General features: G+C 45.8%; 1 protein-coding gene across 1 annotated transcript; it reads right to left on the bottom strand.

Moving 5' to 3' along the window:
- Positions 1 to 2,605: 2,605 nt before the first annotated feature.
- On the bottom strand, positions 2,606 to 6,290 carry ptmab (prothymosin alpha b). The gene is made up of 5 exons (XM_041055861.1): positions 6,129 to 6,290; positions 3,803 to 3,868; positions 3,621 to 3,705; positions 3,452 to 3,537; positions 2,606 to 3,357 (listed from the first exon to the last, which is right to left on the bottom strand). The coding sequence occupies exons 1-5, from the start codon at positions 6,171 to 6,173 to the stop codon at positions 3,313 to 3,315; spliced, it is 327 nt and encodes a 108-aa protein (XP_040911795.1). The 5' UTR covers positions 6,174 to 6,290; the 3' UTR covers positions 2,606 to 3,312.
- Between the last annotated feature and the right edge of the window lie 14,950 nt (positions 6,291 to 21,240).

Raw genomic sequence — 21,240 nt, 5'->3', positions numbered from 1 at the left:
CCTTTTTGTGTTTTGTGGATATAATAAACAATAATATGACAAAAACCAGGTCATGAATCAAAATGACAGACAATAAAAACATTTTAAACATGAATAGAATTGGAAGGAGCCTCCACTCATTATAAACACTGCACAGTGTGATACAGTAACACTGATACAGTCACACTGTTCTGCCTTTACCTTTCACTGAACATGTTTTCTGCTCCCAGTTAGATAAAGAGTTTCCCAGTCTGGCAGCTCTGCACCAGTAGACCTTTGATCAGTTTCCAGTCTGTGCTGATAAGCCTGGATTTTTATTTATTTATCTATTGATTGATTCCAGTTTTGTTTTGACACAAGCTGCAGGAAACAACATGCAACTCAGAGCCTGGACACACGGGGGCAGTGAAGCACCGGGGCAGAGTTTGTGTTCTTCACACAGAGTTCATGGACACACAATCTGCACACAAAGACAACAACCAGCAGCAAAACTACACAACTGCCTCAAACATTTTGACTGACAAAGACTGTGATGGAGACACGTGATCGTCTGTTCTGACACAGAGACTCAGCCTCTGCTCTGATCCCACTGTGTGAAACTGTCTGTGACACCACCACCAGGTTTATGTTTACCCACAGGTTCGGTCCCAGAAGTCACGTCCCCGTCCACATTTCTGAGAAGTGGAGGATTTTAATGACACAAAGGGTTTTACATCGTCCTGTTGCACAGACATCACACATACTGGATGTTTTAAAGACAGATTCTGATGTTTTCTAACAATTTGACTGTTTTTAGACATTAAAGTAAAGTAATTCATTCCAGTAGAAGGGAAAGTCTGTGTCAGGTTAAATTAGCTGTGCAGACAAACCTTTCAGTGTAAGTTTGGCTGAAATACATCGGAGAACACGTCCACCATCAGCTGAAGGCGGGGTCACTTCATTCTGGATTTTAACAGAGAGCAGAGCTACATTAACTGTGAAACACACTCAGACCTTTAATGTCCCTTATACTCCTCAAACTGTTAGTTTGGAATAATTGTCCAATGTCAAAGCATCAGAATAATTTACAGACCACTGTCTCTGTGAAGACCTGAGACTCACGTCTGCTGATGTTCTTCACTCAGTGATTAATGATGATGATGATGATGATGATGATGATGTTACCTGTACCAGCAGGTACGGTGCAGAGGGTGTTGCAGTGGACGCTCCTTACTTTGCAGAAGCTGCTCTGACCTCAGTGACCTCCTGCAGAGTCCACGGCAGAGCACATGCAGGACACTGTGTCCCCCCCGTCCTGCAGGAATGGATCGCTCCCTGAGCCTGCTCCTCTGCTTTGGGATGAACCATGTGAGCTCGGCAGGGACCGGCTGCTCTCAGCTCCCAAACCACCTGCTGAGGTAAGAAGGATTTTAGGTTTTCAGCTCACAGATCTGATCTGGTCTTAAAGCTGCAGCAGACTGAGCCTCACACATGAACATGACAGTAACATGGACCTGTCAGGAGACTGGAACCAGACGAGCTGAACCTGCTGCCGTCACTGGTATTTTTACAATTTAATCTGGTTTAGTTAAGAAATAACAATGACACAACAATAATAACAATAATAATAAAACTTACTTATGAAATACATAAAAATGCCAAGAAATAGTTTTTGTTTAAAATGTTAATGAAACATTTAATAACTTAAAGAAAAGATTTATATTTTAAAGAATAATTTGAAAATGCACTTACAAATAGAAAAAAAACATTTTTTAATGAGTATAACAAGTTATATAATAATATTAAATATAATAATAAAACTGAAAATGAAACTATATATATTGAAAATATCTCTGCAGAAATATTAGACATATGTTTGTTTTATTATATAATATAATTTAATAGAATCTCCTGCTGTGATATCATCTTTGCTGATGGATGAATATAACAAATGAACAAATAAACAAACAAAGATCCGTAAACAAAGCTACAGAAACAGAAGGAGGTGTGATCACACAGCAGCAGAGGTCAGTTCACACCTGTGACCCTGTGTGTGTGTGGACGCTCTCGCTGACATGACTCAACAGAGATCAGATCTTCCTGCACTCGTTCAGGCTCCGTCATGTTTGTCCTGGATCTACATCAGTCTGGAAACAGCTCACTCCTCCACCTCCTCTGTCTCTCTCACTCTCTCCTGTTTCAGATCCTCTTTATGAACGTGAGCATCAGTGACACGTGTTACTCTGCATTTCACTGCTGGTTAAACGCTGCACGTTATTGTCTGTGCAATAAAGTTCAATCCAATCTAACACAGTAATGTGTGGCCACTTTTAAATATGAAACTATATTTTATAAGACGTTTTCCATCTGTAACTGTAGCTGTGAACAGATGAACACAGTGAGAAAGTGTGATACTGGTCACTCACCTACAGTTATCACTAAAGCTCCTGAAGAACCAGTACAATGTCAAATACACCATAAAACCTTCTCAAGAAAAAGTGATTAGAGGAAAGTGTGAAGAATAAACATAAAATATTTCCAGTGACCTCTGACCCCGTTAAAGACGCCCTGCGAGCTCACCTGTACCCGAGCGTCTTCGCCGTGTGGCCGCTGAGAAGGAAGTAAAAAAACAAGCAGAGATAAAAAGTACAACTCACAAAATAAAAGTCCGGTTTATTGTCAAACAACAAACTTCGCACATACATCAAAACAGGCCGTCAAAAAACAAAAAGTCGCTGACAAAAACAAAAGAAAAGGAAAAAGAAAAGAGGCTCTTTTCTTTGGCCTTACCCTCCCATACAAACAAACTAGTTATGGTACAGCTAAAGTACATACATTAAATTTACTGGAATGCTCTGAGTTCAACGGCTTAAGAGGTTGTCTTTCATGTTTTTTAACTTTTTTTTAACGTTTTTTTCTAGCATCTGTTGAGATATCGTAACATGGTCAACCAAGTAAAATCTTTCGTTAAAGAAGCACCGATTTGGTCTGACGAGATCGCTGCCGAGAGAGAAACTGACCCCCTCCTAACAATATGTACAAAAATATAAAATGTAAATAAAAATACAAACAAATTCTCCGTTGGTGTTGTTGGTGTTGAAGCCTGATTTCTGCGTCGATGTGGTGGCGGGTTCCTCTAGAAAATTTGTTTTGCAGCTTTGAGGGGAGACTGAGACTGAGTGTGTGGACGTGGTGATGTTTGTTGAACTCTACTTGCTAATGACCATGTTGGATTTTTTTATTATTATTTTTTCCTTTAAATCAGTCCTCCAGCCCCTCCACCTGTGACATTCAAAAACAGTCAGAGGTGAAGAATCAGGAAGTGGTTCAGCAGGATGGCGCGGGGGAAACGCATCAATCGTCGTCGTCGGTTTTCTGCTTCTTGGTTTCGATGTCGTCCTGAAAGGAGAGAACAGAAGACGGCGGTCAGAGGGTTACTCTGTGAGCTCACTGCCCCATCGCTCGCTCAGACATGTGGGTGTCGGCGCCTCACCTCGTCGTCATCCTCGTCATCCTCAGCTGCCCGTTTCGTGCCGCCATCAATGTCGTCCTCATCTTCCTCCTCATCTTCCTCGTCACCTACAGGATGAAGGATGAGAAGAATGAGGCTTTTGTCGGTTCTGAGAAACAACACGACGAGAAAACAAAAACCGTGCAGCTACCTTCTCCATCATCTTCCTCGTCTTCCTCATCCACCTCCTCGTCCTCTTCATCATCTACCTCGGGCTCGCCGTTCACCTCGTTCTCCTGGAAACCACACAACACGGGGAACTTTAAAGCAGCTGTTAGCCTCAGCCAGGAGCTGAGAGCACCTGAGAAACACCTGAGAAACACCTGAGGTTACCTTTCCGTTGGTGGCAGCATCTTTGCCGTTCTCCTTCTCCTCCACCAGCTTCTTCTCCTTCAGATCCTTATGGAAACCAGAACAAACATTAGAAACAGAAAATTGAAATGATGAAAAATATAAATGCTGATGTCTGAAAGCTTCTCCAGGCTGCAGCTACCTGCCCCTCTGCTCTCTGGCCTAGTTAGCTGCATGATCCTCAGCCCTTCTGTCAGAATGAAGCCTCCTATTTAAACACCATATTGGTCTCTGCAGACCCCCCCCCCCCCTCTAATGTGTTGTAACCTGATACTTTGATGTGGCCCCCGGGGCACCCTGGGTATTGTAGTCTTCTGCGGGCTGCCGTCGCCGCCATATGTCACGAGACACGCCCGGGAGAGGCACTGCAATACCCAGGATGCACCGCTCCGTTTAAAATAACACAGGAGGGCGCAGGAGCAGGGGGAGGAGAGGGGGAGGTGGTGATGGAGGAGGAGGAGGCGGTGAGCGCGACGCACGCTGCTGTTGGCCGCTTGTTGTAACGGAGGCTGGAAAGGACAATAGAAGACGACACATGGCAGGCGAGGAAAGCGAGAACACGGCGGCGCGGCGGGGCCGGGGCCCACGAACCCGCCGCCGCAGACACCTCCGGGGCTTTTTTCTCCCCGCTCACACCGGAAAACCGGCCGCCGAGCCTATTAATAGCGCTCGGTTTCCTCGTTTTGTCGACGCCGTCCGTTCACCGCCTGTTGTCCCCGCTGCACACGCGCCTCGCACATCCAGCATATACCGTTATTGATTAATTGCTTGTCATAATCTTAGTGGGTAAAATCCATTAAGCTGTTCAGGAGCATCGGCGGGGTTCAGATGAGGCTCCGCTCACTCACCGACTGTGCGTAAAAATGCTCCACTGCTATAAATAGAGCGCTGAACAGATCCCGGATCAGCGGCTCGAACACCGGGCCCCAACTTTTCCCTCTGCACCTTGTCCATATGTTCATTTGTTACAATCACTCCTAATTATTCAGCTCCGCGGCCCGCTGCTGCGCTCATTATCTAAAGACTGGATCCGATTCTCCCCCACTGCTGCTGCGGAGACCAGTCCCCCCCACCACCCCCCACCCCCGCGGGGGCTATTAAAGTTTTACCCAATATGATCCAAAGTCCAACTGGACGGAAATTAACATGTAGAAAAGCACAAAGGTGGTCGGATAGAAGGAGAAAGCCCAAACGGCGACGGATCACAAAGAGGGGAAAACCAGCACCGTCACATCACACCTCCACAGCCCGGCCAACACACGCACGCGCACACACACGCACACACACGCACGCACACACACACACACACACACACACACACACACACACACACACACACACAGAGAAGTGGGCTGCATTACAAAAAACGAGAGAAAAACTTTTCCCCTGAGACAGAAACGCGCCCTGCAAACATGCTCCAAAAATACTGAAGAAAAAGCGGAAGCCGCGGATCAGTGTGAGAGTCTCTCTCCGGTAAACGGAGGCTGAATAAGCAGCAGCACCGACCTTCCTGTGTCGGTAAACAAACCGGGTCGGACGGCGCAGCCTGGCCCCCCGGTGCCTTTTAAAAACGGAGCCACTGACACATTTCAGTGGAAGCGGAGCCCCGAAAGTTGACATTGGTGTGAATTACGCACCGCCCGCCTGCCGCTCCGTCCTCCATTCAAACGGACCAACTTCACTCTGCAAACCCAGCTGGAGCCTCACGAAATCCCATTTACTCCGCCGCTCAGCTCCCGCAGCTCGTTATCGCTCTATTAATAAAACCACCGGGATAAAGCGCCGCGTTCCTGCCGGACGCGGGCTTCGCTTTGAACTAATTCGCATGGAGCAGCATGAAAGACGGGGAACAAATGTTCGAATAGGCGCGTCAATTCAGCGAGAAGAGCCGCGGAGCGTGAGCCGGAGGGGGTGATGTGCGTTAGTCTCCGGGTTCGGACCTGCTGTGCGTGTTTCCGAGAGAAGAACCGAGCCGCTTGTATAAACAAAGAACCCGCGCAGACTCTAACTCTCCGGACAATGAGACGCGGCGCTGGAAACGCAGCCTGTTTCCATGATGCGGTGCTGAGACTCCCGCTTTATTCTACCGATGTTTTCCATCAGAGTTTAGAGAAAAAGACGTAAACACCGGCTCTTTTCTTCTGTTTGACCCCCCTCCCCTCCGCCTCCTCCGGTTTGTCCGACAGGCTCCGACTTCACCGAGTCCGAATGAGCGCGAAGCGACGACCAAGGTTTTTAAAATCTAGGTTACAGCCTGGAAAAGGTTTTTCAGCTGAGGCGGCCCCGGTGAAGGTGTGAGGCGGCTTACCTTGGCAGAAATATCCGAGCCGGAGTCAACTTGTGTGTCTGCCATTGTTTTAGTTCAATAAAATAAAGGACGGCTGAAATGAAAGGTTGAATAAAGTAAATCCCTCTCCTCGCTCTGCGGATCAATCAGTATTATGTTGTGCCAGTGGCCAATGCTGCTCACGGCCGAGCCTTTAATATAGGCTGCTGGGCGGAGTCTACGGGAGCTCGGCGGCCGCTGATTGGCTGCGGGCTCCACAGAGGTGTTCTCTTCGCGCGTTGGAGTGGAACAATGGATAGAATTTCTAAACCCGGACGCCACGCCCCCTCCTGTCCGCCGCTGCAACCGTCCTTTCTCCGCTAAAACAATAATCCGGCCCGGTTAAACCCAACGAAACCGAGCCGGTGCTCGGCGGTAGCCGCGCGTGGACACGGTGAAACCGAGAACCTTTACGTTAACACCGAGCCACGCACCGAGTACATCAAAGCAGGCAGCGCTTCGTTTGACGTAGTGTCACAGTTTGATTGATTGATATTCGTTTGGTCGAGTCAAGCGGCGACTACGGTCCGCTTCTCCCGCCCACCGAGGTAACCAGGGAATACAGCTAAACCCGTTTTTCGGTGGAGGGGGGCTAAACTTCGACGGTACGGTCGATGTTAGTGGATTAAAGCTTTATAACGCTGCTGTAGCACCTTCTCCCGCCACATAAACACCGTCCGCAGGAGGAGAGCGTGAATGTGGAGCACCGCCGCCATGTCTCATCGTGGCCCTTCATCGTCCACTGCTCGCCCCTCCCCTTCCCGGCGTCCATGTTTGAAACTCCCTCACTCATCTCTATGTGCGCACTTGACACTCTTGAGTTTTTTTTTGTTTTTTTTTTACATAACAGCCCATAAATTTGTGCGCCAAGGTCGATGCACAAATAAACACACAGCCATCCCCGAACAGAACATACAGGAGCCGGTTCGGTGCCGGGTCAGCGTGTGTACAGGCAGGTTCTGTGAGCGGCTGCACTTCACTGCTGCTGGCCTCATTTCTTCCGTCTCCATTGTTAGAGCCCACAGAGAAATGCCCCGCCGTGGAGGAGGGAAAAAAAAAGCAGTGCGACATAACAGACATGCGATGAGAAGTGCGAGAAATTATAATGTGCTCATGAACTGACGCGCATTCTTATGAAACACAAGGGCAAACACGTATTTTTCCTTACCCAGTTTTGAACACATGGCTTTTACAAGCTGAACATGAGGAGAACAAAGCGGCTAAAACGCAGCCGCCATTGCTCGCTCGGGGTGGGGGATGGGAGCAGAGTGTGGTCCGCTAACGGGCAGCCCACATTCACATTCTACTCTGATGACGCACTCGGCTTCCGAGGACGACTCCGATTGGTCGGCCGGGTGGAATAAATAGGGCTTTGGCGCACGGCGAGCGCTGATTGGCTGCCGCGGACGTCCGTCAATTCAAACCGGGCTCCGTCGGCTCGCTGTGAACCGAGGATCCGGAATGTGGATCCGGACTGAGTGCAGCGTTTCACTTCAGCGTTTCAGGTCCATTTGCCGCCCAGGAGAAAGCGCCTCTTACCGTCACGATGAGAGACACATTCATTATGTGTAACTGTTCGGAAAAGCCGAGCTCTTCATGTCCCTCCGCGCTGTTTTATAAAATATGTAACAGGTATCAGGACAGAACCAGGCTCTGCCTCCCTGCTGCGTTTCTCTGTCTGCTGAGCGTGTAGATTCAGGTTGTGTGGAGCTGTGATGGTTTGAATGGACACATTTTTCTCACTTGCTTTCTTTCTTTTTGTTTTTTTGTTGGTTGACTGATACCATTTGATGTTAGCACTGAACAGCACCCAGCCCCCCTGCACTGCAGGAGCATCATGAAATAAATCCTAACCTGCATTCAGTTTTGGGTTTTTTGTTTTTGTTCTTTGAACAGTTTGAGGATGAGTTTGACTTTGAATAAATGTTTGTACCGATCATAACACGGTGCTAAATGAAAGTTTGCCTCCAGGGAAAGTGACACAACGAGGGCGACTGCAAACACAGTATGTGACAGTGCAGGAAAAGGTTCGGGTCCGGGTTGTTAGGTTCCTGAGGTGGAAGAGTGGGCTGATCCAGGGCGGGTTCTGATGGACCATCATCAGTCCATGTACACCCGTCCAGTTCTGCGGACCAACACTGATCCATCAGCCTTATATGGGCCAGCGTCGGCCACTAAGGTTGGATTACTGATCGGTCAGAGCAGTCAGCTGCTCCTGGGGCCCCAGACCCAGAGGGGCCCCAGGTTCACTGAGTGTCAATTGGTTGAACATAATTTGATTAACTGCAGATTTGTTTAGGAATCTGCACCACTGAAATACAGAGGAGGGACACCAATCACCCTCTAAATCCACGTTTCAGGACCGCAAGACTGAATAGAGCTCGCTGTGACAGAACTTTGTCCATTCTTGTCCTTACTTTGTGTAGATGAATGAGGACCATCTGTACACTGTGCTGTGGTTATCTGCAGGTTTCTGAATACAAAGACACAAAATCAATCTCCTCTCCAGAAAGTTACTGACAGAGCAACACAGCTTTATTTAAAAAAGAAAATCTTCTATTAGCAGCTCAGAAACTCAAAGTTATCATAAAGCTCTGTTGGGTTTAACCTCATTATACATTCTCTACCTCAGAAACGCAGGAGTCTGAATATTTAACCATCTCAGCTCGGTTTAAAGTTCATCAATGAAGAGTGTTTAAATTGGAGTTTAAATATTTGGAGCTTTAGAGCTGACACTAATCCAGGTTTAGAGTTAATCCAGGCTGGTGCAGCTCGCCCTGTCGGGGATACATTTGGTCTACATGACTAGACGTTGCTCAAACAAGAAGAGACACACGTGGAATCTGTTTTGTTTCTGGTTTTTCCCGCTCCATCCCTCCGACTGACATTCAGCTTCTCTCGTCATTACCGAGGGTTCACCGGAGGGAAAACCAGCGAGAGATGAATCAAAAGGAGAGAAGCAGCAGATAAAGGCTGTAACTAGCTGTGTTACTCTGTGTGTCAGTCATGCCGTCGACATGTTTGAACCTGTCTCAGCGACGCAGTGGAGTGGACAGTTCAGCAGCAGAATACACAGCACAGGGTCAGATCAGGGCGTGTGCAGTTATCACACAGTCGAATCGAATGTCTTACACCTCTGTTTCTGACTAAATACAAAGAAACACTGAGTGTTAGTCAAACGATGCAGGCAGGTACATACCTGACATACCTGTTCCAAAACTCTTGGTTGCATAAAAACATCTTTACATTTTAGAAATCTCGAGTAATTTTGAGGTTTAATAAATCTGCTTCTCTCGTCCACATATCCTTGTCCCCTCCAGACTTTGACAACTTTGACCTTTGATACAGTTTGATGTAACCTTGGACAGAGACACCTGCACATACTTTACCACCACATGGACACCCCCATCAGGATCAGCACACCCGGGGCAGCAGATCTCACAGGAGCCCTAAGGTCCTGAAAGTAGCAACTGATCAATGAAAACATTACAAAACACAATCAAAATCAAATAAACAGTAAACAGGACGATTTCGAAATGATTTCTTTATGCAGCTGACTGCAGCACGGGGGCACTGTCATGTTGAAACAGGAAAGAGACAAATTCAGACTGTTGACACGAAGCTGGAAGAACGATGTTGTCTAAAATTTCATTATATAATGTGACGTTAACGTTTCCCTTCACCAGGACGATGGTGTCCACATACTTTTGGCTGTGCAGTGTATCAGGAGAAATCTTGCAGGTGGAGGAGGAGACACAGACTTTGGACACTTCATCCTAATTTGAACTGTTCAACAGAGTCTGTGGCTCATTCACAGTAAGTCCAAATGAAGGATTTCTTCACTCCTGTGCTGCGTCTCTGAACGTTTGTTTGTCCCCTGGTGGTGGAACGTCACAGAATACACCTCTAACAAAGCAAAATGAACTGCATGGTGTGTGTGTGTGTGTGTGTGTGTGGCAACAAGCAGCCAGTGTAACCGACATTATCTCGCACAGGAGGAACTGCAGAGAGCTCGTCTGACCATCACTTCCTCTGATGTCTCTCAGTGAAGCAACGTCACAACAGCAAGTTAAATTCCACGTAAAGCAGTGGAGAAGTGTGCAGGTCTGCAACGCGTATGGAGCCACATGCACAAATAACCAAACCGACGAGTACACACATGCATCTGTCGTCCCTGATCACAGGGTTTATAACACACCGAACATCTGTTTGCATCAGGAAACCGACCCAGTGTCAAAGGTCGTTACTTGAAAATCATCGTCCATTAAAAGCAGCTTAAAGTTGTGTAAGATAATAAACAGCAGAGTCAGGCTGGACCATGTGATCAGAAATGTGCTCTTCACACCTGTAACACCCACCACTGATGTCACAGTGTTCTCTGTACACCTGTACATCACTGCAGCAGCCAGGTGAGAAGTTAAACCACTGGAGGTCAGCAGAAACCAGACTGTGTGTGTGTGTGTGTGTTTATTTCACTGACAGTGATAAAGGCTGTTTAATAACCAGCAGCCAATGAAAGCCTTCCCCTCTCCCCTTCCTCCACAGGGTCACATGACTCTGCCATCCTGTTCGCTCGCCCAGAGCTCGATTTCACTGTCGATCCACCATCACCTCTCTCTCTTTACCCCCCTTCATCCTTTCTCCTTGTTTTGAATGAAGTGCTCGCTCTCTCCCTCTCTCTCTCTCTCTCTCTCTCTCTCTCTCTCTCTCTCTCTCTCTCTCTCTCTCTCTCTCTCTATCGATTAGCCTGGCAAGGACATCATGTCTGATGTATGACGTGCGATGGAGCAGAGGATGGAGGAGAGAGCGACCACTGATCATCACCTCCGGGTGTCTGTGATGCTTTTACCATCATTCTTTAAAACTCCTGTCTCTGTACAAACCATGAGCTGTGTCCAGCTGTGTTTACCTTCTCTATTTTATTTTATTTTATTTATTTATTTATTTATTGTTTTGTAAGACTCGGGCACAGCAGCTTTTAAAATATTCAGTTCAGTTCAGTGGAATGAGCCGTGGATTCGTTGGAAAGTAAAGGATTTCAGCTTTTAAGCACTTTTGCCAATAAATCCACAGAGAGAGCTCCTGTAGAGCCAAGTCTGGAAGAAATGTTTATATACGAATAAACTTCAATATCAGATCTGAGTTCTTCATCCACCTGCAGTGACTCCGCCATCATGGAACTGGTTCTGGTTCTGTTCAGACTCTCACAGCACCTGGTTCGGGTCAGGGAAAGCTCCTGGTCAGACACAGATAAACAGTTTGAGTGATGACAGCACATAGAGAAGCTACAACTGTCCTGAGATAATGGTTCGACATGTAATGAATGTCATGTATGTCTCGCACACTCACACACTCAGGCAGTGTTTTTAAAGGCGTCTCTGCAGCTTTACGAGCCTGTAGCCCGAGGCTCCACATTTACTGCTGGAATTCTGTTTGAAAGAACAAGCTGAGACAGTGAGGGGCTCAGAAACCCTCCTGCTCCTCCACAGACCTCCTCTGTTTCCTTTTCCTCCCTCAGACCTCCTCCACACTTCCCTCTCCTCTAACCTGGAAAACACTGGGAGTGTTTCTGGGAAGAGCTGCCTGCTGTCCCATTCCAGCTGCTGCCGCTGTGCTGCTGTGCAAGGCACCAACGGTCTTTTTTGGATCTTCCAGCACTGATTTCACTGACAAATGTCCACCACCAACACACTGAGTGATGGAGAGTTTCCGTCCATCTCCAAGCTCGTTTGAAGTTTTTACAGTTTAAACTGATGTTCAGCTCATAAAACTGGAAAAATGGAAGAAAACACAAATTCACTCATTATTATGCTCTAATGTAATTTCTGCAAAATTAATAAAAAATAATCTTTTTGATGCAGAGTTGACAAAACAGTCTCACCTCAAAGTCCATTCAGTAGCTGTTTTGGAGCTTTCTGTTGTTTGACATGATCTTCATCAGCAGGTAATTTGTCCAGTTGTCATGGAAATGTTGATTCTTGGAGCAGGTTGACGAACTTCTCACTCGTTTTGGCTTAAAAGTCAAAGTTTGTTCTTGACCTTGGAAACAGTCTGAGGTCGAAGTTCATTAAATCCATTTCCACAGAATGTCTGTGTCATTAACGGCATTTTTCTCGTACAGTGTTTGTGATAGAGATCAGTAAAAGCACCTCGAGGTCGTAAAACTCCCAGTAAAACCAAACTGGGACTCACAGCTTTGACAGAGACTTTTCTCGTAAAATAAAATGAACAGAAATTTGAATGATGCAACAGAATTTACAACCTGAAGCTGAAACACGCATCATCGGTTCGGTGGTGAAAACCTGAACCAGTGATCTGAGCTGTAACCTGGTGTCAACCAGGAGCTGCTGCTTCCTGCAGCTGCTTCACAGTAAAAGCCTTTAGTCTCAGGCTGTGAAAAAAAAACAACACAAAAAACACCAAGACTTGACATATCCTTAGTACACTCCTAAAAACAGACATACACACACACACACACACAGTTTGACATGACCCATTTCCCCTCCTGTTGAAGCATTACCTGCCTTTGTGTTCGATGCATTAGTGTGAGAAGAGAATCGTGTGGGACGGCCTCTTAGCTTCACCCATAACAATAGGAGGTGTATGGTCCAAACCCTCGCTGGGGGGCTGCAGGTGGGGGAGGTCAGGGAGGTGCGGGAGGGGGCAGGATCACTGCCTGTGGTGCAAAACGCTTTAAAGATGCTTTCAGAAAAATACGACTCTTTAGTAACATCTAGTGGCAGCTGGATGAAACTACAACCACAATACGCAGCTAATGAAACAGCTAAAACCTCCCGATCTCGTGGAGCAGAGAGTTTAGAGGTTTGCTGGCACACTGATATTTGGTAAACTCCAGTGGCAGGTAACCCAGGAGGTAACGTGCTGGCATGGATGCATCTGGAGAGCTGCAGTCAACGCTGCAGCCTTCCTACGAGGTTTTTCCCAGTGGTCATTTGTGGTACTGCAACGATAAAATCTATTAACTGCCTAAGGTCACGAGTTTTACCGTCACAAATGCAGAGTTCAGAGTCTGAGCTTGGTTCACGTTCCTTTGTTTCTCATTTCTGTTCATTTAACATCTTGACATTATTAAAAAATACAGGTTGTACAGATGATAACATGTTAAAAACACAAAAGGCAGCAACAAAAATGAAAGAAGCAGCTAAAAAGGACAAACCCCGATATTCCCAGTTCTTACACCTGGTTTGACTCGTGAACATTATTTAACCTGGAAATAAAGTTTCCAGAGGAGTTTAAGTCACTCTGCGCTCTCTAGTCTGTGTGCGCTCTAAGATAAACCTACTGCCATGAACAGCAGTGATTTCACACGTTACTGGAACAATGACGTGAACTACAAATTTTTTATCTGACAGCAGCTGATCAGGGACAAAAACATGGCAAAACAGGCAGATGTCAGTCTGACGTAAGATCTGAATTAACAAAAACAAAAAAAACCCCTGATGCCGTAGAACCTGATGTCCTGGGTTTGAAAGGAACGACGCCCATCTTTCCCGCCTGTGTGGAACCATCCCAGAAATACGTTTAATGCTGAGATCTTCCTGCAGGAATCCATCAGTCTCAGTTGGTGCTGTGAAGCTGCTTCTCTCCCACTGAGACAACAAGCCTTTATCTCCCAGCTGAAAGGCCCAGTTAGTGAATGGGAATGATGGGAGAGATAATGCGCCCTTCTCTGCACAATTACTGATGAACTGTAGCGCTGTTGTGGAGCCGAGCTGCAGCTACTCATGCATGTGAGCGGGGACGTCCACGCTGGTTTTCCCAGAGCTGCAGCGGAGCTGACGATGCGTTCAGGTCACGTGAGAAGAAGCAGGACAACGGGACTACTTTGGTCAAATCCTCGACGAGCCAGAGAGAAGTTTAAGGCTCAGACGCTGTGTCTGTGGGCGACGTGGTTATCCTGACTCCACGCCACAGACCAGGTCCACATCCAGAGTCCCATCTGTGGTTCAGGCAGCAGAAGCTCTGTGGTTTAGGTTCAGACGTCTTCCCCTGACCTGAACCAGGTGCTGTGCTCAGAGTGTGAACGGAACCAGAACCAGTTCCATGAAGCTGGAGTCACTGCAGGTGGAAGATGAACATCCTAGATATGTTCTTTAGCTCTGAAAGTGGAAGAAGCAGCAGCTCTGTGTGACAGGAACAAACTGGGCCCACGGCTCCAGCCTCTGCAGGTCATATGGCAGCAGCACCCACAGCTGTTTGTTTTTTATTTTCTTTACACACAGTTTGTGTTTTACTGGAAAAATCACCTGTTTACACGAGTAAAGTAGATGAATGAGTGAACTGAGCTCAGGTTAAACAGTCAGTGAGGTTTGAAAACGTAAAACTGACCGAGCTAAGTTTGCTGAACTGACGTTGACTCGACTGTTCACACAGTTTACTTTCCTTTTACATTTCTCTGTTTTAAGAGTCAGTTCTTCATTTGACCTGAGGACAGTTTGTACCTGAGTCTGAGTGAACGCTGAGCACTTCATTCATTCATTCATTCATTCATTCATTCAGCTCATTTCAGGTCATCAGCTCCTGTTTCACTGCTCATCATTAAAACTCAAATCAACAAAACTCACATATTTCCATTGATGACTCCACCAAACACCTGTGTGATGTTTTACAGTGTGTGTGTGTGTTATATGAACTGTGTGGAGTTCCTGAGGACGACCACAGTTTGGCCTGTGTTCTTTCCAAACCTGTGTTTAAACACAGGAATATTTAATAACCAATAGTTTTAAGAAAACGTCTCATAAAAAGCCTGATTGTATGTTTTTATTCCTGTGAGACACACAACTACCACAATCACACAAATCACTGACACACACTGAGTTTACGTGACATAAAACTACTGATCCTACTGAGTTGGTTTAGCAGGAAATGTGTGAATCAGAGTGTGAAAGTCTGCAGCGTTACAGGGCGTCCTTCAAAGTAAAAGCAAAAGAACAATGAGCCCAAGAAAAGAAAAGTGGGTTTGAAACAGGAAGAGGCCAAAGTGTAACTTCCTGTTGATCTAACAGAAAAACGCGTTTTTTTGTCAGAGCTGTGATGAACTCTGTTCCTCCTGTTTCAGCCCGAGGAGAAGAACAAACAGCAGAGTTCGTCCAAATCTAAATTTAGCTCTGCTCCCACGGAGCAACAGGTTCAGACTCACGGGTGGAGATAAAGGAGCAGTTCAGCTCTTTGGGAAACGTACCTGTTCCCTGTCTGATGCTCTGACGGTGAGACGTTCAGGTAGATATCAGTCTCACGTCTGTGAGCACAGAGCTGGTGGCCGGAGTCAGGCTGTTGTTAGCTTAGCTTAGCTTAGCTTAGCATAGAGACTGCAGACGGGTAAACATTCAGCTCGACGCTGTCCAAAGTTCATAAATGCACCAAACATCGAGTTCACTGATCAAACACGCTGCATCCTGTTTGTTCGATATGTGTAAAGAAATGTGAAAATTACAGTTTGTGGTTTCAGGTGGAGCACGGCGGTGAAATCCTCTTTTCTTACTGTCTAACTGTCGTCATGCTCGGAGGCTGCTCTCCTAATCGACCACACGACCGATGAATTCAAAACACGACCGTTCAGTATCAGTGTTGTGTCTTTGGTCGACAGCTTCAGGATAAAATCCTTCCTCTGGTTCTTTTACTGGACAAATATTTTTCTATTGTGACAGAAATTTAAGTTTTCTATGTCTGTTGTTTTTTTTTTCCTTTTCATATGAATTGTGTTTACACTAAAACTGGGACTAACATTAGTTCCAGAGTCAGTGTGAGCATCAGTGGCATTAATATTTAAACTGCATGTCTCCTGATGTCGTGTGTTTGGAGGTCAGCAGGTCAAACTGAGGCTCTGACCTGGTTATGATATGGCTGAAATGAGCATGCTCAGTTGGTTTTACATAGACACACACACACACACACACACACACACACACACACACACACACACACACACACACACACACACACACACAGTCGGACAGATGTCCCTGACTGCAGCTCGCTGCCCATTAGCCATGTTTAATTATTGATCTCTATAGAGAGAGTGTGTGTGTGTGTGTGTGTGTGTGTGTGTGTGTGTGTGTGTGTGTGTGTGTGTGTGTGTGTGTGTGTGTGTGTATCCATCTGCCTGTATAGAAGCAGATGGATACACACACACACACACTGAGCTATGTATTTTGATGATGTCATGAGGCAGTGTGCAGTGCACTCCCCTCGGTGATAATTTCATTAGGAGGATGATTCATGTTGGAGCAGGTTCGGACGCTGAGGCTGATGTTTGAACTCTGCACATTCAGACATGTGATTACAGTGTTGTTATGTCGACTGTGTGTAGTTTGTGATGGTGACTGCACATCATCATCATCATCATCATCAGAAAACAGTTAAACTCAGATTTAGTTTATGTCCAATTTAACAGCTGTCAATCACTCTGGATGTTAGAGCAGTGTCCAACCCTGTGGTTTGAACTTTGGTTAACAGTTAGTTAGTCCTTTGAGTTATTTGTTTATTTTTATGTTTAAATCTGTACAATGAAAACAACAACACGATATCCACAGTTACAGAAGCCACAGTTTAGTCCAGCATCAGGGATGATGTTCATTTCTTCCCTTTACTTCTTTGATATTAATTCATTTAGTCTTGCGTGCGTGCGTACGTGCGTGTGCGTGCGTGCGTGCGTGTGTGTGTGTGTGTGTGTGTGTGTGATGAAGCTACTGTTTGTTTCAGTCATGTTCAAGTCTTTGCCTCCATCTGCTGGTAGCAGACAGACAACAGAAGACCACACACACACACACACACACACACACACACACACACACTCACCTCCTGAGATGCACCGTGTCACTTTGAAGGGAGACAGAAAAACATGGTAATCAATAAACAAAAATAAATTAAGAAATAATCAAAGATGAACTGATTGATTATAATGTTTAACAGTGCAGTGGCCGTAGTAGAAGCAGTACTTGTAGAAACAGCAGCATTGTTGGAGGTTTACCACATCCTCCACCTCTGTCTGGGTGGATGTGCTGCCCTCTGGTGGCCACACTCAGGATCTCTGAGACCAGAACAGCCAAACTGTATTTTTTATTCATCTCACGTTATTTTATATGAATCTTTATGTGTTTTTCTTTTTTACCTTTTCAGTTAAACATTTCTGTTATTTTTTCTGTAAGTTTTCATGCTGTGGTTTTTTTCCTCTGTGGCAGCTGAACAGCGCAGGACAGGACAGACCTGACCTGGATCACCTGGGTCAGGTCTTTCCTGTCCCTGTTAAAACAGTGCAGGGGATTGTGGGGAATCTTTTGTCAGACTCTGACTCTGTTTACGCTGGCTGTGTCCAGAAAGAGTCCGGCAGCACAGCAGCAGATCCAACCCACCCTGGTAACAAACTGTCTGCGTCCCTCAGAGGTTCACTGCTCACAGAAGTTCGTCATGTGACTGGTGAACACTGACTGCATAATGACAATAAAGATTCTTGATTGATAAAGGTTCCTTCACTCATATATTTATATACTGCTTTAAAAAATCCATATACATGTTTTTATCACAGTGTTTATTGAGTGAGAGATACCAGATGTGATGGAGGAGCCAGATGTTGAGTTTTTAGGATTAGTGTTAGCGCGGCAGACTCTCCTCACACTTCGGGGAAAGTGTTTGACTCTGTCGGAGTGAGAGCAGCTTCCTGCTTTGTGGTGCGATGCTCGTGGCTGTGAAGACTCCGGTGTCAGAGTCTGAGTCGAATCAGAGAACTGTCACTGTTTCCTGTTTCCTGTGCGTTTGGAACTAAACGTCCAAACGCTGCGTCACAGGTGGAGAAAAAACATTTCACCTGTAACAGGATAAACTGAGACTCACTGCTGCGTCTCACTGGATCAGAAATGACTGTGTCTGCTCTGATACAATCCATCAGCAGCTGAAGCCCACAGCTCAACATGGAGCCTGACACCTGTGAAACACTCACACCCTCTGATCTCAGATCAGTCTGAAGCTCTTCACCTGTCATCATCATTAACAGGTCGACGGGTTAAAGAAGTCTGTCATTTATGGGTTTAAGTGACATGACTCATGATTGATTAGACTCTGCTCAGCGTTTGGATTTTGAACTGTATGATACAGACACTGCAGCAGCTGGAGTAGAAAACAAACGCACCTTTGTCAAATGCAGCTTTAGAAGGAAAAACTGTAATGAAATAAAATAACATGGATGTCAGTGAACTAAACATCAAACAGGTGAGTCCTCAGTGTGTAATGATGCAATGTGGGGGGGTCTGCTCTGATTCAGTTCTGGCTGTGCAACACTCACAGGGCGACGGCAGCTCGTAGTTTCCTGTGTATAACAACAGACGTGTCAATCATTACGTTAGGAATCATAATTCAGCCACCAACTGTTTTCCTGCCCAGCTGTGTCTGTACAGCTGTTGTGACAGGAGGCCGCCGAGGTCTTCGGCATCAAGCCTCAACCTGAACTGGACTCACACCAATTCTCACCCAGCCTTAAAATGTGTCCTCTTCCATTATCGAGTCTGATTTAAGGTGGAAATGATGATAAAGTCAGAGGCATCACATTCAGCTGGAGACATTCCTGTGGGTTTATTCACTGGACCTGAGAGTCAGAGCATCATCATCATCATCATCATCATCATCACCATCATCACCATCATCATCCTCATCATCATCCTCATTATCATCCTCATCATCATCATCACCATCATCATCATCACCATCATCACCACCATCATCATCATCCTCATCCTCATCATCATCCTCATCATCATCCTCATCATCATCATCACCATCATCATCATCACCATCATCACCACCATCATCATCATCCTCATCCTCATCCTCATCCTCACCATCATCATCATCACCATCATCATCATCATCATCCTCAACATCACCTGGAAAATGTTGTGTGTTGCTGTGGGTGGTTCGGTCTGAGGTGTGATGAAGGCTGCAGCCTCCAGGTGTCGCCAACAGGACTTCAGTCTTTTTCTCTTTTGTTTCAGCCTGTTAATAAATGCATGTGTGGGTTAAAGTACAGTGTTTCCATTCTGTGTAGCTCAACAGTGTAGGTTTGGTATTCCTGTTGTTTACCCCCCCCCCCCCCACCCCGCTGCCATCTGCCCCCCCCCCCCCCCCCCAACCCTCCACCCCCATCCCCCGACTGGCCCACACTGACTGACATCAAACACTCCTTTGATACGGGATGGCCTTTGTGTGTGTGTGTGTAGTTTTTTTTGGGGGGGGGGTGAAGGCGTTTCTATAAGTAAAGAGCTTTTCCTTTTTTCCTTTTTCCTTTTTCCTGATTTATTCCGGTGTAAAACCTGAGGTGGATCCAGGTTAGGAAGTAGTTTTTGATTTACTCCATCTGGGACTCACACTGTGTCAGTATAAACTGTCCTTCAGTCAAAAGCTGAATTTAACATTAAACTTTGATGAAATAAAAATGATTTTCAGATAAAATGAGATTCTAAATGTGAAAAACTCCGCTGCAAACAGCAGGAGCTGTGAATACTTCACTCACAAAAAGCTTTGAATTTCAGATCAAACATTTTCTTTATGATTTAAAACAAAGCCGAACGTGTCCTCGTAGTTCTGAAAACATTTCAGAATAAAAGCCCAGTGAAGTGTCGGTTACACACCAACACATGTTCAGTGTGTTTCCAGCTGAACTTTCCACATGTTCAGACACACGTTCGAGTTTTTTTAATAATTTAAAGGCCCTGATTCTAGTTCGTCCCTCAGTGTGTGTGTGTGTGTGTGTGGATCGGGTGTGACAGCAGTTGCACGTCTGTAAATGTAAACGCTCCATGTGAATGTGAAGCTGCAGACAAAGACAGAGCTGCTTTTGTTCTTCCATGACAGAAAAGGCCTCTGCAGCTCCTGAAATGGCGGCCGAGGAACAGGCTGAGCGGGAGGACACAAACCCCGGAGCGGAGCCGGAGCTCGGGGTGGATCTGGAGTCGGATCTTGTTTGTGTCTATCACTTTGAAATAAAGTCAGGTATCATCCTGAGGGACGCAGGGATCCGGTTTCATGCAGGTTCCACAGATTTTTTTTTTTTTTGCTAAATGAAGCAGAGCGTTGGGTCAAACTGCAAAGTTTGAAATCAGAAAGGAAAATGAAAGTATCTGATTGCTGCATCGCACCCTGATCACACCACACTGTAACACACAGTGTGTGAACCGGCTCTGTGAAATCACACACATACACAGACAGACACACACACACACACACACACACAGACACACACACACACACACACAGACACACACACACACACACACACACACACTGGAACTGAGACAGTGTAATCTGCAGTAAACGTTTTAATCAGAGGCTGAATGATGAAGACAAAACCCGTCTCTTTGCTCTTTTTACGTTTGGACAGAGCTAGGCTAGCTGTTTCCCTTTGTTTCCAGTCTTTATGCTAAGCTAAGCTAAGCTGCTGCTGGCTGTAGCTTCATATTCACTGTACAGACACGAACATCTAACTCTCACCAAGAAGGAGCATCTGGCCAAGTCCAAACTGATGAACTATCCCTTTAATGGTGCAGCACTTGCTGCTGCGCAGATGTTCCACTCTGATCTGACCCTGCAGCTTTTTACAGCCACATCAAACAAACCCGGGACCAAAATCCAGAGACTTTTACGTGTGAAACTCCATAACAAACAAATAAGACAGCGTCAGGCTCACACTGCTCCCTCAGACCGTCTGGAAACTCTTCAGGCTGCTGATCTATCAGCAGGACTCATTCCTAGTTTTTTTGTGTGAAGTTTTATGTCATACTCAATGATATGTTAAAGAAAACGAAACTTTACAAAGTTCATTTTGTTGTTTTCAGAGAATTTATAATTTATTTATGATTCATGATTAACGGTGGTTGTGTAAAGGCTCAGATTTTTGAAGTGGGTGAGTATTCAAATGTTCTCCAGGGCCCAAAGAGGGTGGGTCTGCTCCTAATTGGCTCCTAGTTTGATTTGAGGAAATGAAAGTTGGTTGTTTTGAACCTGCAACTGCAAAAACTGACATCTCAGATCCTCTTCTGAACCCGTCCAAAGTTTGGTCTTCATGTAGAAACAGGACTTTTATTTC

The sequence above is a fragment of the Toxotes jaculatrix genome, chromosome 14, assembly GCF_017976425.1.
Source record: "Toxotes jaculatrix isolate fToxJac2 chromosome 14, fToxJac2.pri, whole genome shotgun sequence".
In the NCBI taxonomy this organism is placed as follows: Eukaryota; Metazoa; Chordata; class Actinopteri; family Toxotidae; genus Toxotes; species Toxotes jaculatrix.
Note: the sequence above shows the minus strand (reverse complement) of the source record. Positions and strands in the feature narration are given on the sequence as shown.